General features: G+C 44.2%; 1 protein-coding gene across 3 annotated transcripts in view; it reads left to right on the top strand.

Moving 5' to 3' along the window:
* The window catches only part of TNKS (tankyrase), a 246,026-nt gene that overhangs the window by 101,748 nt on the left and 125,259 nt on the right, over positions 1-19,019 (top strand). For all 3 annotated transcript variants that reach the window (XM_040417872.1, XM_040417873.1, XM_040417874.1), the window contains exons 4-5: positions 8,908-8,944; positions 10,447-10,522. In XM_040417872.1, coding sequence (XP_040273806.1) covers positions 8,908-8,944; positions 10,447-10,522 — 113 coding nt within the window. The remainder of the gene's footprint in view (positions 1-8,907; positions 8,945-10,446; positions 10,523-19,019) is intronic.

Below are 19,019 nucleotides of genomic sequence, written 5' to 3' on the forward strand. Positions count from 1 at the left end.
TCCTTAACGCAGGACTGATATTAAGTGTTGTGTCCCTGAATGGAAGCATCTGCATTTGATCAATTGCTAGATAATCTCAGGATGCCCTTAATATTACCACTCGGCCATTACAGTAGAACATCAGCTTGTATGCTGCAGCTGACACCTGCTGCAGATGGCAAGAGCGCAGCTCCTGAGCCCACGCCATAATATGCATTTGCAGAGGTGGACGTAACCTTTATCCTTATCTCCTTCCTGCACAGCACTGTAATAGAACAATGCAGGTATTTATGTCCACCTTCTCAAATGATTTTTAGGAAATTTGGAATCTAGACTAAAGTAGGTTTTTGCAAATCTATGAGGAGAATAATAAAAAACAAAAAAATGTTCCAAAAATGTATATGACCTTTTTTCCAATTACAGTAGTATTCCAGGTTCTTCCAGTATTCTTGATTTTCATCAAATTCCAAAAGGCTTGAAACACATATGTCAAACTCATGGCCCTCCAGCAGTTGCAACACTACAACTTCCATCATGCTCAGAGAGCATACAGCCATCAGGGCATGCTGGGAGTTATAGTTTTGCAACAGCTGGAGTAGGGCTGCAGTAAACGATTATTTTAGAAATAGAGTATTCTTTTGATTTATTTTTATTTTTTTATGATTAATCGGGTACTCTAATAAGAAAAAATGAATTCATTGACTGTTTTCCTTTATAAAAATTCATCAGATCCCCTGCCATCAGTCCCCAACACCCTTCCCCCTGTGCGATCAGCCCAAGTGCATTAGTTCCCTCCAGTGCCATCAGCTCTTCCCCACCCTAGTGCCTTCAGCTCTTCCCCACCCTAGTGCCTTCAGCTCTTCCCCACCCTAGTGCCTTCAGCTCTTCCCCACCCTAGTGCCTTCAGCTCTTCCCCACCCTAGTGCCTTCAGCTCTTCCCCACCCTAGTGCCTTCAGCTCTTCCCCACCCTAGTGCCTTCAGCTCTTCCCCACCCTAGTGCCTTCAGCTCTTCCCCACCCCAGTGCCTTCAGCTCTTCCCCACCCTAGTGCCTTCAGCTCTTCCCCACCCTAGTGCCTTCAGCTCTTCCCCACCCTAGTGCCTTCAGCTCTTCCCCACCCTAGTGCCACCAGCTCGCCCCCCCCCCCCCGTGCCACCAGCTGCCCCTTAGTGCCACCATCTTCCCCTCCTAGCCATATCCCCAGCGACAGTACTTACCTTTCCTGTAGGGGCGCCGCTCCACAGCTCCTCCATCTTCTTCTCTTCGCGCTGCACTGACGTCACACAGCGTCGGGTCATAGTGCACGCTTACGTGCACTATGACCTGACGATATGTCAGGAAGAAAGTGCGGTGCGGGCTGGCGGGTGACCACGGAGCAGGTAAGTAATAGCAAGTGCTTCACTCCCGCTCTGTGGTCATATGACGCAAAAGAATCCTCGATGCAAAATATTAAATTGAGTAATCGTTTCAGCCCTAAGCTGGAGGGCCATGAATTTGACATCCCTGCCTTAAAGGGAATCGGTCACCTTTGGCCAGCCCTAATAAGTGTGGTTATACATGTATAGAACACCCTCCGCTGATTATGGATCAGTAATAGATATCCCTGTTCCCTCGCTGTGTGCCCGCAAATTGGCCATGTAATTAAGGCTTATTGCACACGACAGTATATTTTCACGGTCCGCAAAACGGGGTCCCGTTTTTCCGTGATCCGTGACCGTTTTTTCGTCCGTGGGTCTTCCTTGATTTTTGGAGGATCCTCGGACATGAAAAAAAAGTCGTTTTGGTGTCCGCCTGGCCGTGCGGAGCCAAACTGATCCGTCCTGAATTACAATGCAAGTCAATGGGGACGGATCCGTTTGACGTTGACACAATATGGTGCCATTTCAAACGGATCCGTCCCCATTGACTTTCAATGTAAAGTCTGGAGTCCCTTTTATACCATCGGATCGGAGTTTTCTCCAATCCGATGGTATATTTTAACTTGAAGCGTCCCCATCACCATGGGAACGCCTCTGTTAGAATATACTGTCGGATATGAGTTAGATCGTGAAACCTCATTTCCGACAGTATATTCTAACACAGAGGCGTTCCCATGGTGATGGGGACGCTTCTAGTTAGAATATACTACAAACTGTGTACATGACTGCCCCCTGCTGCCTAGCAGTATCCGATCTCTTACAGGGGGCCGTGATCAGCACAATTAACCCCTCAGGTGCCGCACCTGAAGGGGTTAATTGTACTATCATATCCCCCTGTAAGAGATCAGGGCTGCCAGGCAGCAGGGGGCAGACCCCCCCCCCCCCCTCCCCAGTTTGAATATCATTGGTGGCCAGTGCGGCCCCCCCCTTCCTCCATCTATTGTAATAATTCGTTGGTGGCACAGTGTGCGCCCCCCCCCCCCCCTTCCTCCCTCTATTGTAATAAATCATTGGTGGCACAGTGTGCGCCCCCCCCCCCCCCCCTCCCTCTATTGTAATAAATCGTTGGTGGCACAGTGTGCGCCCCCCCTCCCCCTTCCTCCCTCTATTGTAATAAATCGTTGGTGGCACAGTGTGCGCCCCCCATCGGCCCCCCTCCCTCTATAGCATTAACAACATTGGTGGCCAGTGTGCGGCCTCCCATCTCCCCCCCCCCCTCCCGATCATTGGTGGCAGCGGGTTACTAGCAATAGTACAATAGTAAAAGATTCATACTTACCTGGGAGCTGCGATGTTCGTGGCCGGCCGGGAGCTCCTCCTACTGGTAAGTGACAGTTCATTTAGCAATGCGCCGCACAGACCCTGTCACTTACCAGTAGGTGGAGCTCCCGGCCGGACACGAACATCGCAGCAGCAGCCAGCAGCAGGTAAGTATGAATCTTCTACTATTGTACTATTGCTAAGTAACCATGGCAACCAGGACTGTAGTAGCGTCCTGGTTGCCATGGTTACCGATCGGAGCCCCAGCGATTAAACTGGGACTCCGATCGGAACTCCGCTGCCACCAATGATGGGGGGGGAGAGATGGGAGGCCGCACACTGGCTAACAATGTTGTTAATGCTATAGAGGGAGGGCGCACACTGTGCCACCAACGAATTATTACAATAGAGGGAGGAAGGGGGGGGGGGGGCGCACACTGTGCCACCAACGAATAATTACAATAGAGGGAAGGGGGGGGCCGCACTGGCCACCAACCTATTATTACAATAGAGGGGGGGGGGGGGGGGCCCGCACTGGCCACCAATGATATTCAAACTGGGGAGGGGGGGAGGGTCTGCCCCCTGCTGCCTGGCAGCCCTGATCTCTTACAGGGGGATATGATAGTACAATTAACCCATTCAGGTGCCGCACCTGAAGGGGTTAATTGTGCTGATCACGGCCCCCTGTAAGAGATCGGGTGCTGCCAGGCAGCAGGGGGCAGTCTTGTACACAGTTTGTAGTGTATTCTAACTAGAAGCGTCCCCATCACCATGGGAACGCTTCTGTGTTAGAATATACTGTCGGTTCGAAGTGAAAACTCAGCTATGAAAAAGCTTTTATGCAGATGGATCTTCGGATCCGTCTGTATAAAAAGTAACCTACGGCCACGGATCACGGACACGGATGCCAATCTTGTGTGCATCCGTGTTCTTTCACGGACCCATTGACTTGAATGGGTCCGTGAACCGTTGGCCGTGAAAAAAATAGGACAGGTCATATTTTTTTCACGGCCAGGAAACACGGATCTCGGATGCGGCTGCAAAACGGTGCATTTTCCGTTTTTTCCACGGACCCATTGAAAGTCATGGGGTCCGCGAAAAAAAACGGAAAACGGCACAACGGCCACGGGTGCACACAACGGTCGTGTGAAAGAGGCCTAATTGAGAGGACTCCCGCCATAGATCCCCATGAGGTACAACTGACCAGTTACCTTTTATTCTGCAGGTCAGTACGATTACGGCGATTCCACATTTATGTTGTTTTTTGTTATGTTTTAATGCTGAAAAAATAATAAATCAAAGCTTTGGAAAAAAAAAAAAAATTTCTTTTTATCGCCAGATTCTGACCCCCACAACTTTTTATAGTTTTGTTTACGGATCTGTGTGAAGGCTTATTTTTTGCAGGGCGATCTGTAGTTTTTATTGATACCATTTTGTAGTGTGCGTGACCTTTTGATCACTTTTTGATAATTTTTTTGGGCGGTGAAGTGAAAAAAAAAAGGTGAATTGGCCGTTTTGATTTTCTTTTTTCCGTTACGCCATTTGCAGTATAGGATGAATATTTTAATAGTATGGGCATTTTTGGATGCGGTGAATCCCATGATGTCATGTGTGTTTTTTTTTTTGTTTTGTTTTTTTTTTTGTTTTTTTTTATTCTATGGAAAGGGAGTGATTTTAATTTTTTATATTTTACCCTAGGTGACTATAGATGGCTTCTTGTATTACAGAAAACTGAATTCATGATATTCCGATGCTGAGCTGCTACCTGCAGGCCTGCATTGGAATATACTAGTAATCTGCCTGTAAGCCTTGTACAGGCTTTGGCCTATTACTAGTACCGGCCGCCTTTCCAGATCTCAGCCAGCTCCCAGGTTTTAGCGCTCCCATATGCCGTGGTTTTGTCTCTGTAACAATCATCCGGATAAGGCCGAATGCACGCGACCGTGTTCCGCGGCCGAGAGCGGTCCATGGTATGCCGGGCTGGATTCCTGTTCAGAGCAGGAGCGCACGGCGTCATAGCAACCAATGACTCTGTGCGCTCCTGCTCTGAACAGGAATCCAGCCCGGAATACCACGGACCGCTCTCGGCCACGGAACACGGCCGTGTGCATTCGGCCTAAATAAAATGGCCTCCGTCCCCACAAAACCTGTCCTAATCACATAGGAGGACAAGTTACTTCACAAGACTGAGCTAAATAGCTGCCTCATCTTCCTCTCTGCTCTGCTTGTCAGGGATTATGATCCTGAATACAGTTTAATCTGATCTCCATCTGAATCGCTGTAGGGATGGAGGAGACCTGAAGTACAGAGAAGAGGGTGGGGGATGTGACTGAGGAGCAGCAGCTCTTGTATGCCGTCTCTATTTCCAAAGTCTGTCCTATCTGTACTTCATGTCTCCTCATAAACTCCATTCCCACAGAGATTGAGTTGAAGATTTTATCAGCTGTATTCAGGATTATAATCCCTGACAGGCAGAGGCAGCTCTTTAGCTCAGTGTTGTGAAGTAACTTGTCCTGCTGTGTGATTAGGACAGGTTTTGTGTGCACTAATAGGACAGCGGCCATTTTTCCCCCCTCATTACTCCCTAGATCAAAATGAGCCATTATAACCAATGAAAAGTATTGGGGAATGTATTTATAATAAAGTAATATGCAAGTATTTTAATTTTCTTAATTCCCCTTTAAGGAAGTCACATACCATGAGCTGGTTTGGTGGATGATTATGGGTTTTCAGGTCAAGGGCGGCAGTATTTCAGAAACTGTGCAGTTTTTGTGAACTGTTCATGTGCAGAGCACCACATTGATGTGAGAGGTGGACATTGACTACGAAAATGTGTGACGGCGGACCCGACACACTACAGTGGGGCAACTCACCGGCAAAATGAACCAGGGGCTAGGTAGTACGACATAAGTAAAATATTAGCATTGTTGTAATGTAAATATTAAAGGGGTTGTCTCATCACAGACGATGGGGCATATTGTTAGGATCTGCCCTCATTGTCTTATAGGTCTAGGCCCCCCCTTTATCGAGAACGGAGCCCTGAAATTGGTGGAGAGCGCACTGCGCATGTGCAGCCCACCTCCATTTATTTTTTATGGGGCTGCCGAAAAATGGCCAAGTGCTGGCTCTACTGTTTCCGTCGGACCCATATAAGTGAATGGGATCGGTGGCTGGTCATGTACGGTGCACTCTTATTCACTTCTATGGGGAGAGCGCTTGGTGGTGGCCGCACCGGAGTCCACCAGCCACCACCTAGGTGCGGTCCCCACACCTATAGGGGGCATGCCCTAGCGATATGCCCCCCATTGTCTGAGATAAGTTATGGAAATGGCTATTATGGAAACTATTATATTTTTCAGTCAGCAGGATGAGACAACGTTCATGTCACTTTTAGAAGAAGTGGGTTTGCCTCATCAGTTTGCGTAGGCATCAACACAAAGCAGTCTTGCATTTTAGTGTCACAAATTATAATTACACACTGCGAGCGTTATAAAGAAGAAGACTTCCCCCACATGTCTGCAGCACATTTCTCCTTGAGTCAACATAATAATTAAAAGTATCCTGAGGATGGGTCATCAATACGTGACACTGCACAGCCCCTTTAACTTAGAACAGTTGGAGGCAGAAAGATGTAAAAGCAGACAGACACCACCATTATTCAGAGGATGGTGAAAAAGTACCGTATTTATTGAGATTTAGAGATAAGGCGTTGATGTCCCCTTGTATGCTCACTGGGGGTACTTAATCAAAACTGGTATAAAGGAAAACTGACTTAGTTTCCCATAGCAACCTATCCGATTCCACCTTCCATTTTTCACAGCTCCTTGAGAAAATAAAAAGTGGAATCGGATTGGTTGCTATGGGCAACTAAGCCAGTTTGATAAATCTCCCCCACTAACTAGTATCTGGGATTTGAAGGGTACATTAGGTGCGATAAAGGTGGCAAAGGCTGGTCGATAGGATCTAAAATTGTCCAGAGATTTGGGTCTTGGCTGCTAAGGCAGTGGAACATATAGTGTTATTCAGATATTACCGGTATAACTGGCATTATTGCTCTGTTCTTTGTTTTCATAAGGCTCTCTACCTCGTTTAATATCAGTTTTTCTTGTAAAAACGTCCCAAAAAATTAATAAAAATCAAATTAAATCTAAGTATCTTGATTATTTACATGATTCTGGTGTCATTACTAATTATTATAAGCCATTTCTGTTGGAGCTGGAGCTCTATGCCCAGCAAAATAAGGATAATGGAGATTTACTAATAAAATGTGCCTGAATTCTAACGTAGTTTATCAAGTGTTTTAGACGCTTTGTTACTTGTCTGACAAGAGGGTGTGGCTTAATGGAAAGTGAGCGTGGCTTCAGGGAAATGAGGGCGTGGCTTAAATGTGCCATGGCGCACCAAAAATTCAGCACAGTGTCACATTTTTTGAAGCAAACAACAGTCAGACTGTTTAATATGATGCTGCACCAGATTTATCCTCCATCATCAGCCACTGTGATAAATCTGGCACAATTTAAGACTGTGGGGGGAATTTATTAAGTGGTATAAAGGAAAACCGGTTTTGTTGCCCATAGCAACCAATCATATTCCACCTTTCATTTTTCAAAGTTTCTTCAGAAAATGAAAGGTGGAATCTGGTTGCTATGGGCAACAAAGCCTGTTTTCTTTTATGCCAGTTTTGTTCAATCTTCCCCGTGTGTCTAAGTCTTACTTTTAGACAGAATTTGTAAATCTACCCCACCGAGTTTTCCATGAGATTGCTTCTTTGGTATGGCATTGGATGGTTTGTGACCAAATTCGCTGTGTGAACATAACCTCTCCCACCCCTTAATTGCTTAAAGGGGTTATTTATCCCCTATAATGACCCCCCCCCCCCCCCCCCCCCCATAATGCCCAGGCCACTCATTTAGATTATACTTACCCCGCTTCCGGTCACCCATAACGCCCCCGATACCTGCACAGCCGCCTCTGCATCTCCCCGTCACGCTTATCAAAGCACCCTGTGACGGGGGGAGGGGTCTTTTGGGGTGCAGCCAATAGCAGGCTCGGACGAGCCTCCCTAGCATTGTGGGTGACACTAGACACTCGTCCCTGTTGCAGCCTGGCTGACCTCTGATCTTTGCTTGGATGACCCCTTGTGTCCTGTACTTTACTGAGTCTGTGCGCTATACAGGTGCAGTCCGGATAGCAGGCGAGCAGAAAGTACTGCTGTCTGAATTTGGCCAAATGTGTTTTACCATGGGAAGCCAAGGAAATAGTGTTGCAGATGCCCCAAGGTTTACAGTTGTATTAAAAATATTGTATATGTGGCTTTCCCCCAAGTCTAGGAAAAATTGTAAATTCTGTATATGTATCAATGGTACTTTAATTTGCGTGGTGAGGATGAGCAGTGTTTTTGACTTTGGTTTGGTATTTTATGTGCCAGTCTTGTGTTCTCTGTGGCTAGGAGAAGGTTAATTCAGGGCATCCTTGACCTTTCCTTTTGCCATTTTTCCACGTCCCTCCCCTTTGTGGTGCATGTCAGTGTAGAGTGGTCTTCTGTTTGTTGGGGGGATCTGCATAGGACCCTATTTTACGCTGGCTCTTCTGGGCTTTCTCAAGCATATCATGTCTTGTGAGTGCATGCAGTAATTCTCCTCTCTTCATGTTGCTCCCGAGGCAGTCTAAAAATAAATGGCAATGCACAAAGGAGAAGGAGTAGGTAGATGTACTGATGTGTGACATCCCCGGAGAAGCCTGTTTGCATAGGTTAGGGGTGGGGCACAGATGTGACTACTAATTTGTACCATTGGCAGATCTGCTCAGTGGCTTCCTTTTGTCTGAATGCCTTCGCCTTGCCATGTGTAGTGTGACTGCCCACTCATGATGGCAGGGGGGTGGAATGAAAGGAGCAAAGAGACATTGTCTGTGGATGGCATGCAGTTGTCGGAGCAGAATGTGTACCTGGACACATAATGTCACATTCATTGGCTGTCTAAAGAAAGCCATTTCATGGGAGGATTGGACAAGGAGCTGCGTCAATTTGCCTCCCGTCTCCAAGGCACTGATGATGCTGCCTTCACAATCTGGCTAACGTCACTGCTCCATCACCCAGCCTGGGTGTGGGCTTGTTGCGCTCCCCCCTTCTCTCTCCTCCTTTATTTCTCTCCTTCGTTTTTTCCCTTTTATTTTGTTGTTAGATAGCTTGTACATTTCTCTTGCTGCCTTTTACTCAGTGCTAACAGCATGATATTTTGCAATCATTTAGGTGAATACAAAAAGGACGAACTCCTGGAAGCTGCCAGGTGAGTGCTCTTTAAATTTTCACTATCTCTCAAGAAGGGAGGGGAGGGGGGGGGGGGGGTGAAGAAGGTAGGGGTGGCGGTTAGGGGTAAAAGGATACAGCTGGCTTACAATGGCATTGCGGTGTTATTATTTTGTCACTCGTACAATCCACAGCTGGCCAAGTTCATTAGTATGGATCTTTGCACACTTGGCTGCCTGTAAGAAGCAGAACAGGGGATTCATAGCGATGACATGCCAAATATTGTGTCTTTTATGTGTTTCTATTGCTGAAGGCAGAAATGAATACTATTCAGTCTTCCCCTTTAAGTATCTGCCTACCATAGTCCTCTTGCTGCGTACCTGGTACATACATGTACTGTTTTTATTTCAGGAAGATGAGCACTAATACATTAGTAAGGGATGGAGATAGATGTTATATCTAGCTCACATGTACTACTGTGTGTCAGTCACAGTGTGTGTGTATATGTGTGTGTGTGTATGTGTATGTGTATATATATATATATATATATAATTATACATACAAAGTATTGAAATAATGTTTTCTATCCATTGACTTTCCCTATGTCTAAAGTCTCGTGGCATTTTGGTTAGATTTGTTGTCACTTGTGGAATCCTTTTGGCTTTACTTAAAAAATAAAAATAAAAATATATAGAAGAAAAAAAGTATTTTTTCCTTCAGATTTTTATGACCTGAAAATTAGCTTCATTGCCTAAGTAAAATGTATACGCGATATAGTTTGAGCGTCGCCAATTTGATGTAAAAGTAATGCTGAGAGATCACTTTAAGAGCGAATGTCTTGTTAAATTTAAAAGGAAAAAAAATTAAAAAACCAAACTCAGCTAGGAGGCTATGACATTGTACAGATGAAACGGTTGAAAGCTGCATAGATGTGAAGGACGGGGAGAACGAGAAGTCCGGCCATTCCCTTAGTTAGAGGGTATAGCGGCGGACCCGTTTGGGTACAATTTGCAGCATCTACTGCATTTCCCACACGATCATTTCATTATTTTGTCCACACGGGCTGACAACGTGTATGTAAATGAGCACAAGCCCAGGCATCCTTATCCGTCTCCTCCATCGCCTTCCTTGTGGAGGCTTGTTGCTGCGGGGTGTACTGGAATCTGCTGCAATGATAGTCAACCAATGTCACTCTGTCACCGTCTCTAGTAGATACCTCCGGCCCCGGATTTGGTGCATGTGCTGCGTGTTATGCTGCATACCTCTGCCAGTTACAGTTTAAAGCCTAATGGCACATGGGGAGCTGGAAGAGGTTATCTTGGCACCTGTAATACATATCACATACTTGTGCGTGTCTTTGGCACCGTCATGTATTGAAAAACGGAAGTTTTCAGATGCTGTTTGCCAGTTCTGTGCCCACTTTCTAAGAATTGCCTCAGCGGCCAAAAATCTAGTAAATGTGTTCACAGATATGTCAGAGCTTTATGGGAAGATTGGGAAACCCAGGAATGTAATCCGTGCTGTTTTTTTTTATTTTTGTAGGAGTGGGAATGAGGAAAAACTCATGGCTCTGCTTACACCTTTAAATGTCAACTGCCATGCCAGTGATGGACGCAAGGTGAGCACGAAGTGTACCGTTTTCACGTAAAGCGTATGGATATTCTGTGTTTTGTACATGTTGTGTTCTTACTAATATCTTCGCTGAGGTCTCCAGCAATGCCTCTAAATGGGGTAGATTGGCACAGGCCTCTTAATAAATTTGTTACATCTGTGATCTCCATGTGCCATATTATATCAAATGCGTTGGGCCGCGGTAGCCCTGCTCCCTTCTGCTATGTTTTGCTCACCTTTTTTTTTTTTTTTTATACGCAAGAAAACGGATGTACAGCCTTTGTAAACGTCCCCCATTCTTTTTGTTCGGTGCAATGATCAGACCAATATTTAGACTTTGCATGGCCCACCATTAAAGGGGGTTATCTTGGACTTTCAAATTGATGGCCTATAAAATGCCGAGCACGGTGGGCCTCAAACTGTCTGGATTATGATTGCTATAGAATTATATCCCCATCTATAGTTTCTGACTGGATATTATGCTGTTCTGAAGGGAATGTGTCATCAGAAAGTGACCTATTGCCTAAATCAAGATCTTATGCTAAATATATTTTTACTAATTTTTGATGCTTTTTAATTTTCCATATCAATATCTATATTGGAGAAAAAAATCCTGCAGTTTTCACGCTAGCCACAGTGCCTTTATAGGCTGACACATCTGCTCTGTAGAGATCAGCAGTCATCCCATTATCACATGCAGGATTACAATGGAAGAGGACACCTATGTATAAATAACTGAAGGCCCCCCATTCAGAACAGGTTGTGGTCACAGATTATATACTTCCCCTCCCTGCACAATGACCTTTACACGGATCACAGGACATGTCTAGAACACTCTCTCGTAGAAGTCATTGCGTTGTCTTCAGTCTGCAGGTTCCCATGGTCCATGTGGTTGCAGTAAAGCATATCTCTGAATGCTGTTAACAGCAGCTCAGGCAAGATGACCACCCCCATAATTGTGTACAGAAAATAACAAACAAAAAAAATTCACTATCAAAGCAAGAAACACACTTTAAAAAAAAGTATCAGTATCTGGTTTCAATTAGTAAACATTTTAGGTGATTCATTTCATTTGTATGTACTTGCTGTACTAATAAAGGATCGTCACAGCTTTTAAGGGTACTTTCACACTTGCGGCAGGACGGATCCGACATGCTGTTCACCATGTCGGATCCGTCCTGCGGCTATTTCGCCGTGTCCCCTGGCCGCCGCTCCGTCCCCATTGACTATAATGGGGACGGGGGCGGAGCACTGGCGCAGCACGGCGAAAGCCGCCGGACTAAAATTACTGCATGTCAGGTTTTTTAGTCCGGCGGCTTTCACCGTGCTGCGCCGGAGCTCTGCCCCCGTCCCCATTATAGTCAATGGGGACGGAGCGGCGGCCCAGGGGCACGGCGAAATAGCCACAGGACGGATCCGACATGGTGAACAGCATGTCTGATCCGTCCTGCCGCAAGTGTGAAACTAGCCTAAGAACGGTGCTGATTTTTACTTTGTGGATCATATAGGACTGTGATGGCTAACCTCCAGCACTCCAGCTGTGGTAAACCTACCACTCCCAAGATGTACACTTACTTGGCTGTTCCCAGAACTCCATAGAAATGAATTCAGCATGATGGGAGTCATAGTTTCACCACAGCTGGAGTGCCTATTATAGTACATGACAATGACTTTCTTACAAAGCTAGAACCAGCCCTGTGCCTCATAAGTAACCAGAGATCCCCCCGTTCATTGCGCCATTGCTCTGCTAGTTTTATTTCCTGCTGGCGGTCCTTACTCAGGGTGTGTGTCCGGTCTGCTGCAGCTCTTTCCCTGTAACTGCCTAAGGTTTTAACAGAAAATCTGGCCACAGTTGAAGATTTAAAGTGAGCATATGCAGCCATCTCAGTGAGGTGGACAAGATATAAGGACAAGAACAAACAGCAGGTGGCGCTATACAGATACATTTTATTGAATAACTCAGTGGCTATACTACATTTCTAACTATATACAATTACAAAAGTATTCAGATCCAGGTGCTGGTTTGAAAAATGTAGAGTATTTTTCGTGACACAACCCCTTTAAATAACTTTTTGCTTTGCATCTGCATGTAGAACATTTCCTAAATCCTTTACTGCAGAATTTGATAAATTGCTTACCTATGGTTACACTATGGCTGCAGGCGATTTAGTTAAGGTCACTGGCAATGTAATAAGATTACACCGTACATTGTAAATCATGCTGTAGACTGTTAATTGTACCTGGGCACACTTTTATTTTTTTTATAGGGGTGGGATTCTTCTGTGTGTAGGCCTATGTGTATTAAACAAGTGTAGTGCCATGTTCTGCCTCACTGACTAAGTGGTGTTAGCAGAACAATGACATGTGACCGCTACATAGATGGGGTGCGTTCACAGCTGACCGGGGGTTGGATCCCTGTTTGTGCACCATAGCCCAGGTATTGTCTGTTTTGCCCTTTAATTGATTATTACCTGTATACCCACTTCAGGTTACCTGCAGGGACCTTATGTGGATGCTTGTTTATACAGGGCTTTTTGGTATATCGGATAGCTTTTTGGGCAAGCTTGGTGCATCAATACTGTTTTTTTTAGGCACTGCTGCTACCTTACTACCTTAGTTTATTTTTGTTGTAGGGATCTTCTACCATGCCAGTCAGCATGTGAGCTACCATTGGCAACATCGCCAATATTGCTGCTTGACATTTTTTAGATTTTTGTCTTTCATGCTTTTGTAATTATTTGTATGTAATTATTCAATAAAATTTCATATTTTGTGTATGTATGTGTATTCCGTAAGGATTACTTTTTTTTGGGTTACCAATAGATGGAACTGTACTATAGTTATTTACTGAAAAAGCAAATTGCTACCTAAAGGGGTTTTTCTGAGAGTTTTATACTAATCATCATTATCTGGTCGGTGGAGTTCTGACACCCGGGATTCCCACCGTTCAGCTGTTTGAGAAGACACTGGCACTCAGAGTAGTGCCGCAGCCTTCTCTCTGCAAACCAAGCACATCGCCGTACATTGTATAGCTGCTGTGCTTGGTATGGCGCTCATCCCCATTCACTTCAATAGGGCTGAGCTGCACCTAGGCCACGTGACAGATAAATATGGCATCTCATGACCTAGGGAAAGCTAAGAGGAGGCTGTGGCATACTGTGAGCTGACCGGCAGAAGTACCAGGTGTCAGACCCCCACTGATCAGTTTCAAACTCCCGGAAAGCCCCTTTAAAGAGGGGTTGGTCACCTCTCCTGATGTCTGTTTTAGCAATTACTAGCGTTCACCATGTAATAATTCTGGGGCATCTCTTCTTATGACGCCATGTTGTGCCATTCCTTTATTATTCCTGCTAGAAGTTATAAAGTGATTTTTAACAGTTTGCAGGGGCACATCCCCAACTGGTAACACCCATTTGGACCTCAATTGCAAACTGCATTAACTTCTAGCAGGAATAATAAAGGAATTGCACATCATAGTCATTTAAATGGATGCCCCAGAATTATTACATGGGGATACAAGTAGATGTTAAAACAGACATGTCAGTAGAGGTGACTGGTCCTCTTTAAACAGAACCTTCCTTAACCGCTTCCCGACCGCCTAACGCACGGATGCGTCCTGGTGGCGGTCGATTCATTCCTCCTGGACGCATCCGTGCGTCATCTCGCGAGATTTCCTGTGAACGCGCGCACACAGGAACTGCAGGTAAGCGAGTGGATCTACAGCCTGCCAGCGGCGCCAGCGGCGATCGTTCGCTGGCAGGCTGTAGATGCAATTTTTTTTTAACCCCTAACAGGTATATTAGACGCTGTTTTGATAACAGCGTCTAATATACCTGGTCCTCTGGTCCTCTATTAACCCCCTGATCACCCCCCTGTCATTTATCACCCCCTTGTAAGGCTGGCTCCATTCAGAGGTCCGTATGTGTTTTGCGGATCCACTGATCCATTGATCGGCTCCGCAAAACACATACGGACATCTGAATGGAGCCTTACAGGGGGGTGATCAATGACGGGGGGGTGATCAGGGAGTCTATATGGGGTGATCACCCCCCTGTCATTGATCACCTCCCTGTAAGGCTCCATTCAGACGTCCGTATGTGTTTTATGGATCAGCGGATCCGCAAAACACATACGGACCTCTGAATGGAGCCTTACAGGGGGGTGATCAATGATAGACTCCCTGATCACCCCCCCGTCATTAATCACCCCCCTGTAAGGCTCCATTCAGAGGTCCGTATGTGTTTTGCGGATCCGCTGATCCATGGATCGGATCCGCAAAACACATACGGAGGTCTGAATGGAGCCTGACAGGGGGGGTGATCACCCCATATAGACTCCCTGATCACCCACCTGTCATTGATCACCCCCCTGTAAGGCTCCATTCAGACGTCCGTATGTGTTTTGCGGATCCGTGGATCCGCAAAACACTGACACCGCGGATCCGCAAAACACATACGGATGTCTGAATGGAGCCTTACAGGGGGGTGATCAATGACGGGGGGGTGATCACCCCATATAGACTCCTTGATCACCCCCCTGTCATTGATCACCCCCCTGTAAGGCTCCATTCAGAATTTTTTTTGGCACAAGTTAGCGGAAATAGTTTTTTTTTTTTTTTTTTCTTACAAAGTCTCATATTCCACTAACTTGTGACAAAAAATAAAATCTCACATGAACTCACCATACCCCTCACGGAATCCAAATGCGTAAAATTTTTTAGACATTTATATTCCAGACTTCTTCTCACGCTTTAGGGCCCCTAAAATGCCAGGGCAGTATAAATACCCCACATGTGACCCCATTTCGGAAAGAAGACACCCCAAGGTATTCGCTTAGGGGCCATATTGAGTCCATGAAAGATTGAACTTTTTGTCCCAAGTTAGCGGAAAGGGAGACTTTGTGAGAAAAAAAAATAAAAAAAATCAATTTCCGCTAACTTGTGCCCAAAAAAAAAAATTAATTCTATGAACTCGCCATGCCCCTTATTGAATACCTTGGGGTGTCTTCTTTCCAAAATGGGGTCACATGTGGGGTATTTATACTGCCCTGGCATTTTAGGGGCCCTAAAGCGTGAGAAGAAGTCTGGGATCCAAATGTCTAAAAATGCCCTCCTAAAAGGAATTTGGGCCCCTTTGCCCATCTAGGCTGCAAAAAAGTGTCACACATGTGGTATCGCCGTACTCAGGAGAAGTTGGGGAATGTGTTTTGGGGTGTCATTTTACATATACCCATGCTGGGTGAGATAAATATCTTGGTCAAATGCCAACTTTGTATAAAAAAATGGGAAAAGTTGTCTTTTGCCGAGATATTTATCTCCCCAGCATGGGTATATGTAAAAAAAACACCCCAAAACACATTGCCCAACTTCTTCTGAGTACGGCGATACCAGATGTGTGACACTTTTTTGCAGCCTAGGTGGGCAAAGGGGCCCACATTCCAAAGAGCACCTTTCGGATTTCACAGGGCATTTTTTACACATTTTGATTTCAAACTACTTCTCACGCATTTGGGCCCCTAAAATGCCAGGGCAGTATAACTACCCCACAAGTGACCCCATTTTGGAAAGAAGACACCCCAAGGTATTTCGTGATGGGCATAGTGAGTTCATGGAAGTTTTTATTTTTTGTCACAAGTTAGTGGAATATGAGACTTTGTAAGGGAAAAAAATAAAATAAAAAATCATCATTTTCCGCTAACTTGTGACAAAAAATAAAAAGTTCTATGAACTCACTATGCCCATCAACGAATACCTTAGGGTGTCTACTTTCCGAAATGGGGTTATTTGTGGGGGTTTTCTACTGTCTGGGCATTGTAGAACCTCAGGATACATGACAGGTGCTCAGAAAGTCAGAGCTGCTTCAAAGAGCGGAAATTCACATTTTTGTACCATAGTTTGTAAACGCTATAACTTTTACCCAAACATTTTTTTTTATCAAAGACATGTAGAACAATAAATTTAGAGAAAAATTTATATATAGATGTCGTTTTTTAAAAAAAAAATTACAACAGAAAGTGAAAAATTAAATTTCTTGCAAAAATTTTGTTAAATTTCGAGTAATAACAAAAAAAGTTAAAATGTCAGCAGCAATGAAATACCACCAAATGAAAGCTCTATTAGTGAGAAGAAAAGGAGGTAAAATTCATTTGGGTGGTAAGTTGCATGACCGAGCAATAAACGGTAAATGTAGTGTAGTGCAGAATTGTAAAAAGTGGTCTGGTCATTAAGGGTGTTTAAGCTAGGGGAGCTGAGGTGGTTAAAGGGAACCTGTCACCGGGATTTTCTGTATAGAGCTGAGGACATGGGTTGCTAGATGGCCGCTAGCACATCCGCAATACCCAGTCCCCATAGCTCTGTGTGCTTTTATTGTGGAAAAAAAACGATTTGATACATATGCAAATTAACCTGAGAGGAGTCCTGTCCCTGACTCATCTCACATACAGGACTCATCTCGGGTTAATTTGCATATGTATCAAATCGTTTTTTTTACACAATAAAAGCACACAGAGCTATGGGGACTGGGTATTGCGGATGTGCTAGCGGCCATCTAGCAGCCCATTTCCTCAGCTCTATACCCAAAATCCCGGTCAAAAAATAAAAAAGCTATGGCTCTCAGACTATGGCGACACTAAAACATCATTTTTTTTTGCTTTCAAAAATGCTATTATTGGGTAAAACTTTAAATAAATAAGAAAAAGTATACATATTGGGTACCTTGCCCCATCCCATAAAGTGAAATAATTAATGATCAAAAAAATATTATGTACCCAAAAATGGTACCAACAAAAACGTCAAATCTTCCTGCAAAAAAACAAGCCCCTGCACCAGACGATCTGCAAAAATATGACGTTTAGAAAATGAAGACACAAAAACATGATTTTATTTTTTTAAATGCTTTATTATGTAAAACTAAAACAAACAAACAAAGAAAGTAGACACATTTGATATCATTGTGTCCGTAACTACTTGGTCTATAAAAATAGCACATGATCTACCCCAGGCATCCTCAAACTGCGGCCCTCCAGCTGTTGCAAAACTACAACTCCCAGCATGCCCAAACAGCCTACAGGTATCAGCCTATAGCAGGGCATTGTGGGAGTTGTAGTTTTACAACAGCTGGAGGGCCACAGTTTGAGGATGCCTGATCTACCCTGTCAGATGAATGTTGTAAAAAATAAAAACAGTGCCAAAACAGCCATTTTTTGGTTACCTTGCCTCACAAAAAAATGTAATATAGACCAATTAAAAATTATATGTTTCCCAAAATAGTACCTATAAAACTGGCACCTTATCCCTTAGTTTCCAAAATGGGGTCACTTTTTGGGAGTTTCTACTGTAAGGGTGCATCAGGGAGGCTTCAAATGGGACATGGCATCTAAAAAACAGTTCAGGTAAATCTGCCTTCCAAAAACCATACGGCGCTCCTTTTCTCCTGCGCCCTGCCGTGTGCTCTTACATCAGTTTACGACCACATGTAGGGTGTTTCTGTAAAGCGCAGAATCGGGGTAATATTGAGTTTTGTTTTGCCGTTAACCCTCGATGTGTTAAAGAAAAAAATGGATAAAAATGGAAAATCTGCCCAAAAAAAATCTGAAATGAAATTTAGAAATGTCCTCCATTTTCCTTTTAATTCTTGTGGAACACCTAAAGGGTTAGCAAAGTTTGTAAAATCAGTTTTGAGTGACTTGAGGGGTGTAGTTTCTACAATAGGGTCATTTATGGGGGGTTCCACTATGTAAGCCTCACAAAGTGACTTCAGAACTGAACTGGTCCTTAAAAAGTGGGTTTTGGAAATTGTCTTAAAAAGTTTAAGAATTGCTTCTACAATTCTAAGCCTTCTAACGTCCTAAAAAAAAAAAATGACATTTTCAAAATGATGCCAACATAAAGTAGACATGTGGGGAATGTTAAGTAATAAATATTTTATGAGGTATCACTTTCTGTTTTAGAAGCAGAGAAATAGAAATTTTGAAAATTGCTAATTTTTCAAAATTTTGGGTAAATTTGGGATTTTTTTTATAAATATAGGTAAAATATATTGACTCAAATTTAACACTGTCATGACAATGTGTCACGAGAAAACAATCTCAGAATGGCTTGGATAAATTAAAGCACTCTAAAGTTATTACCACATAAAGTGACACATGTCAGGTTTGTCAGGAAGGGGGAAGCTTTCTGTGTCATTTAGTTTTATTTTTCTAGGGAAAAACATGAGAATAAGATAAATTGTAATATACCTAGGGATGTGTTACATTAAAAGAACTCGCATACGATTGTCAGGAAGGAAGCGTTCCTTCCCAGAAATCGCCTGCTGGTTAGTGGAGGAGAGAGCTGCTATTCCATGCAGCAATCTTCTCCACAGTATGGAGAGGAGTGATCTTTATGCCATCGCTCGTCCCCATCATGATTCATTGTTTGCCAGCAGCAGAGAGTGATTCGACAGAATGATCTGCTGCCGTCTTACAAATCTTGATTGCCTGATGAAGGAGCATTCATTGGGTAATCA

The sequence above is a fragment of the Bufo bufo genome, chromosome 2 (assembly GCF_905171765.1).
Source record: "Bufo bufo chromosome 2, aBufBuf1.1, whole genome shotgun sequence".
Lineage (NCBI taxonomy): Eukaryota > Metazoa > Chordata > Amphibia > Anura > Bufonidae > Bufo > Bufo bufo.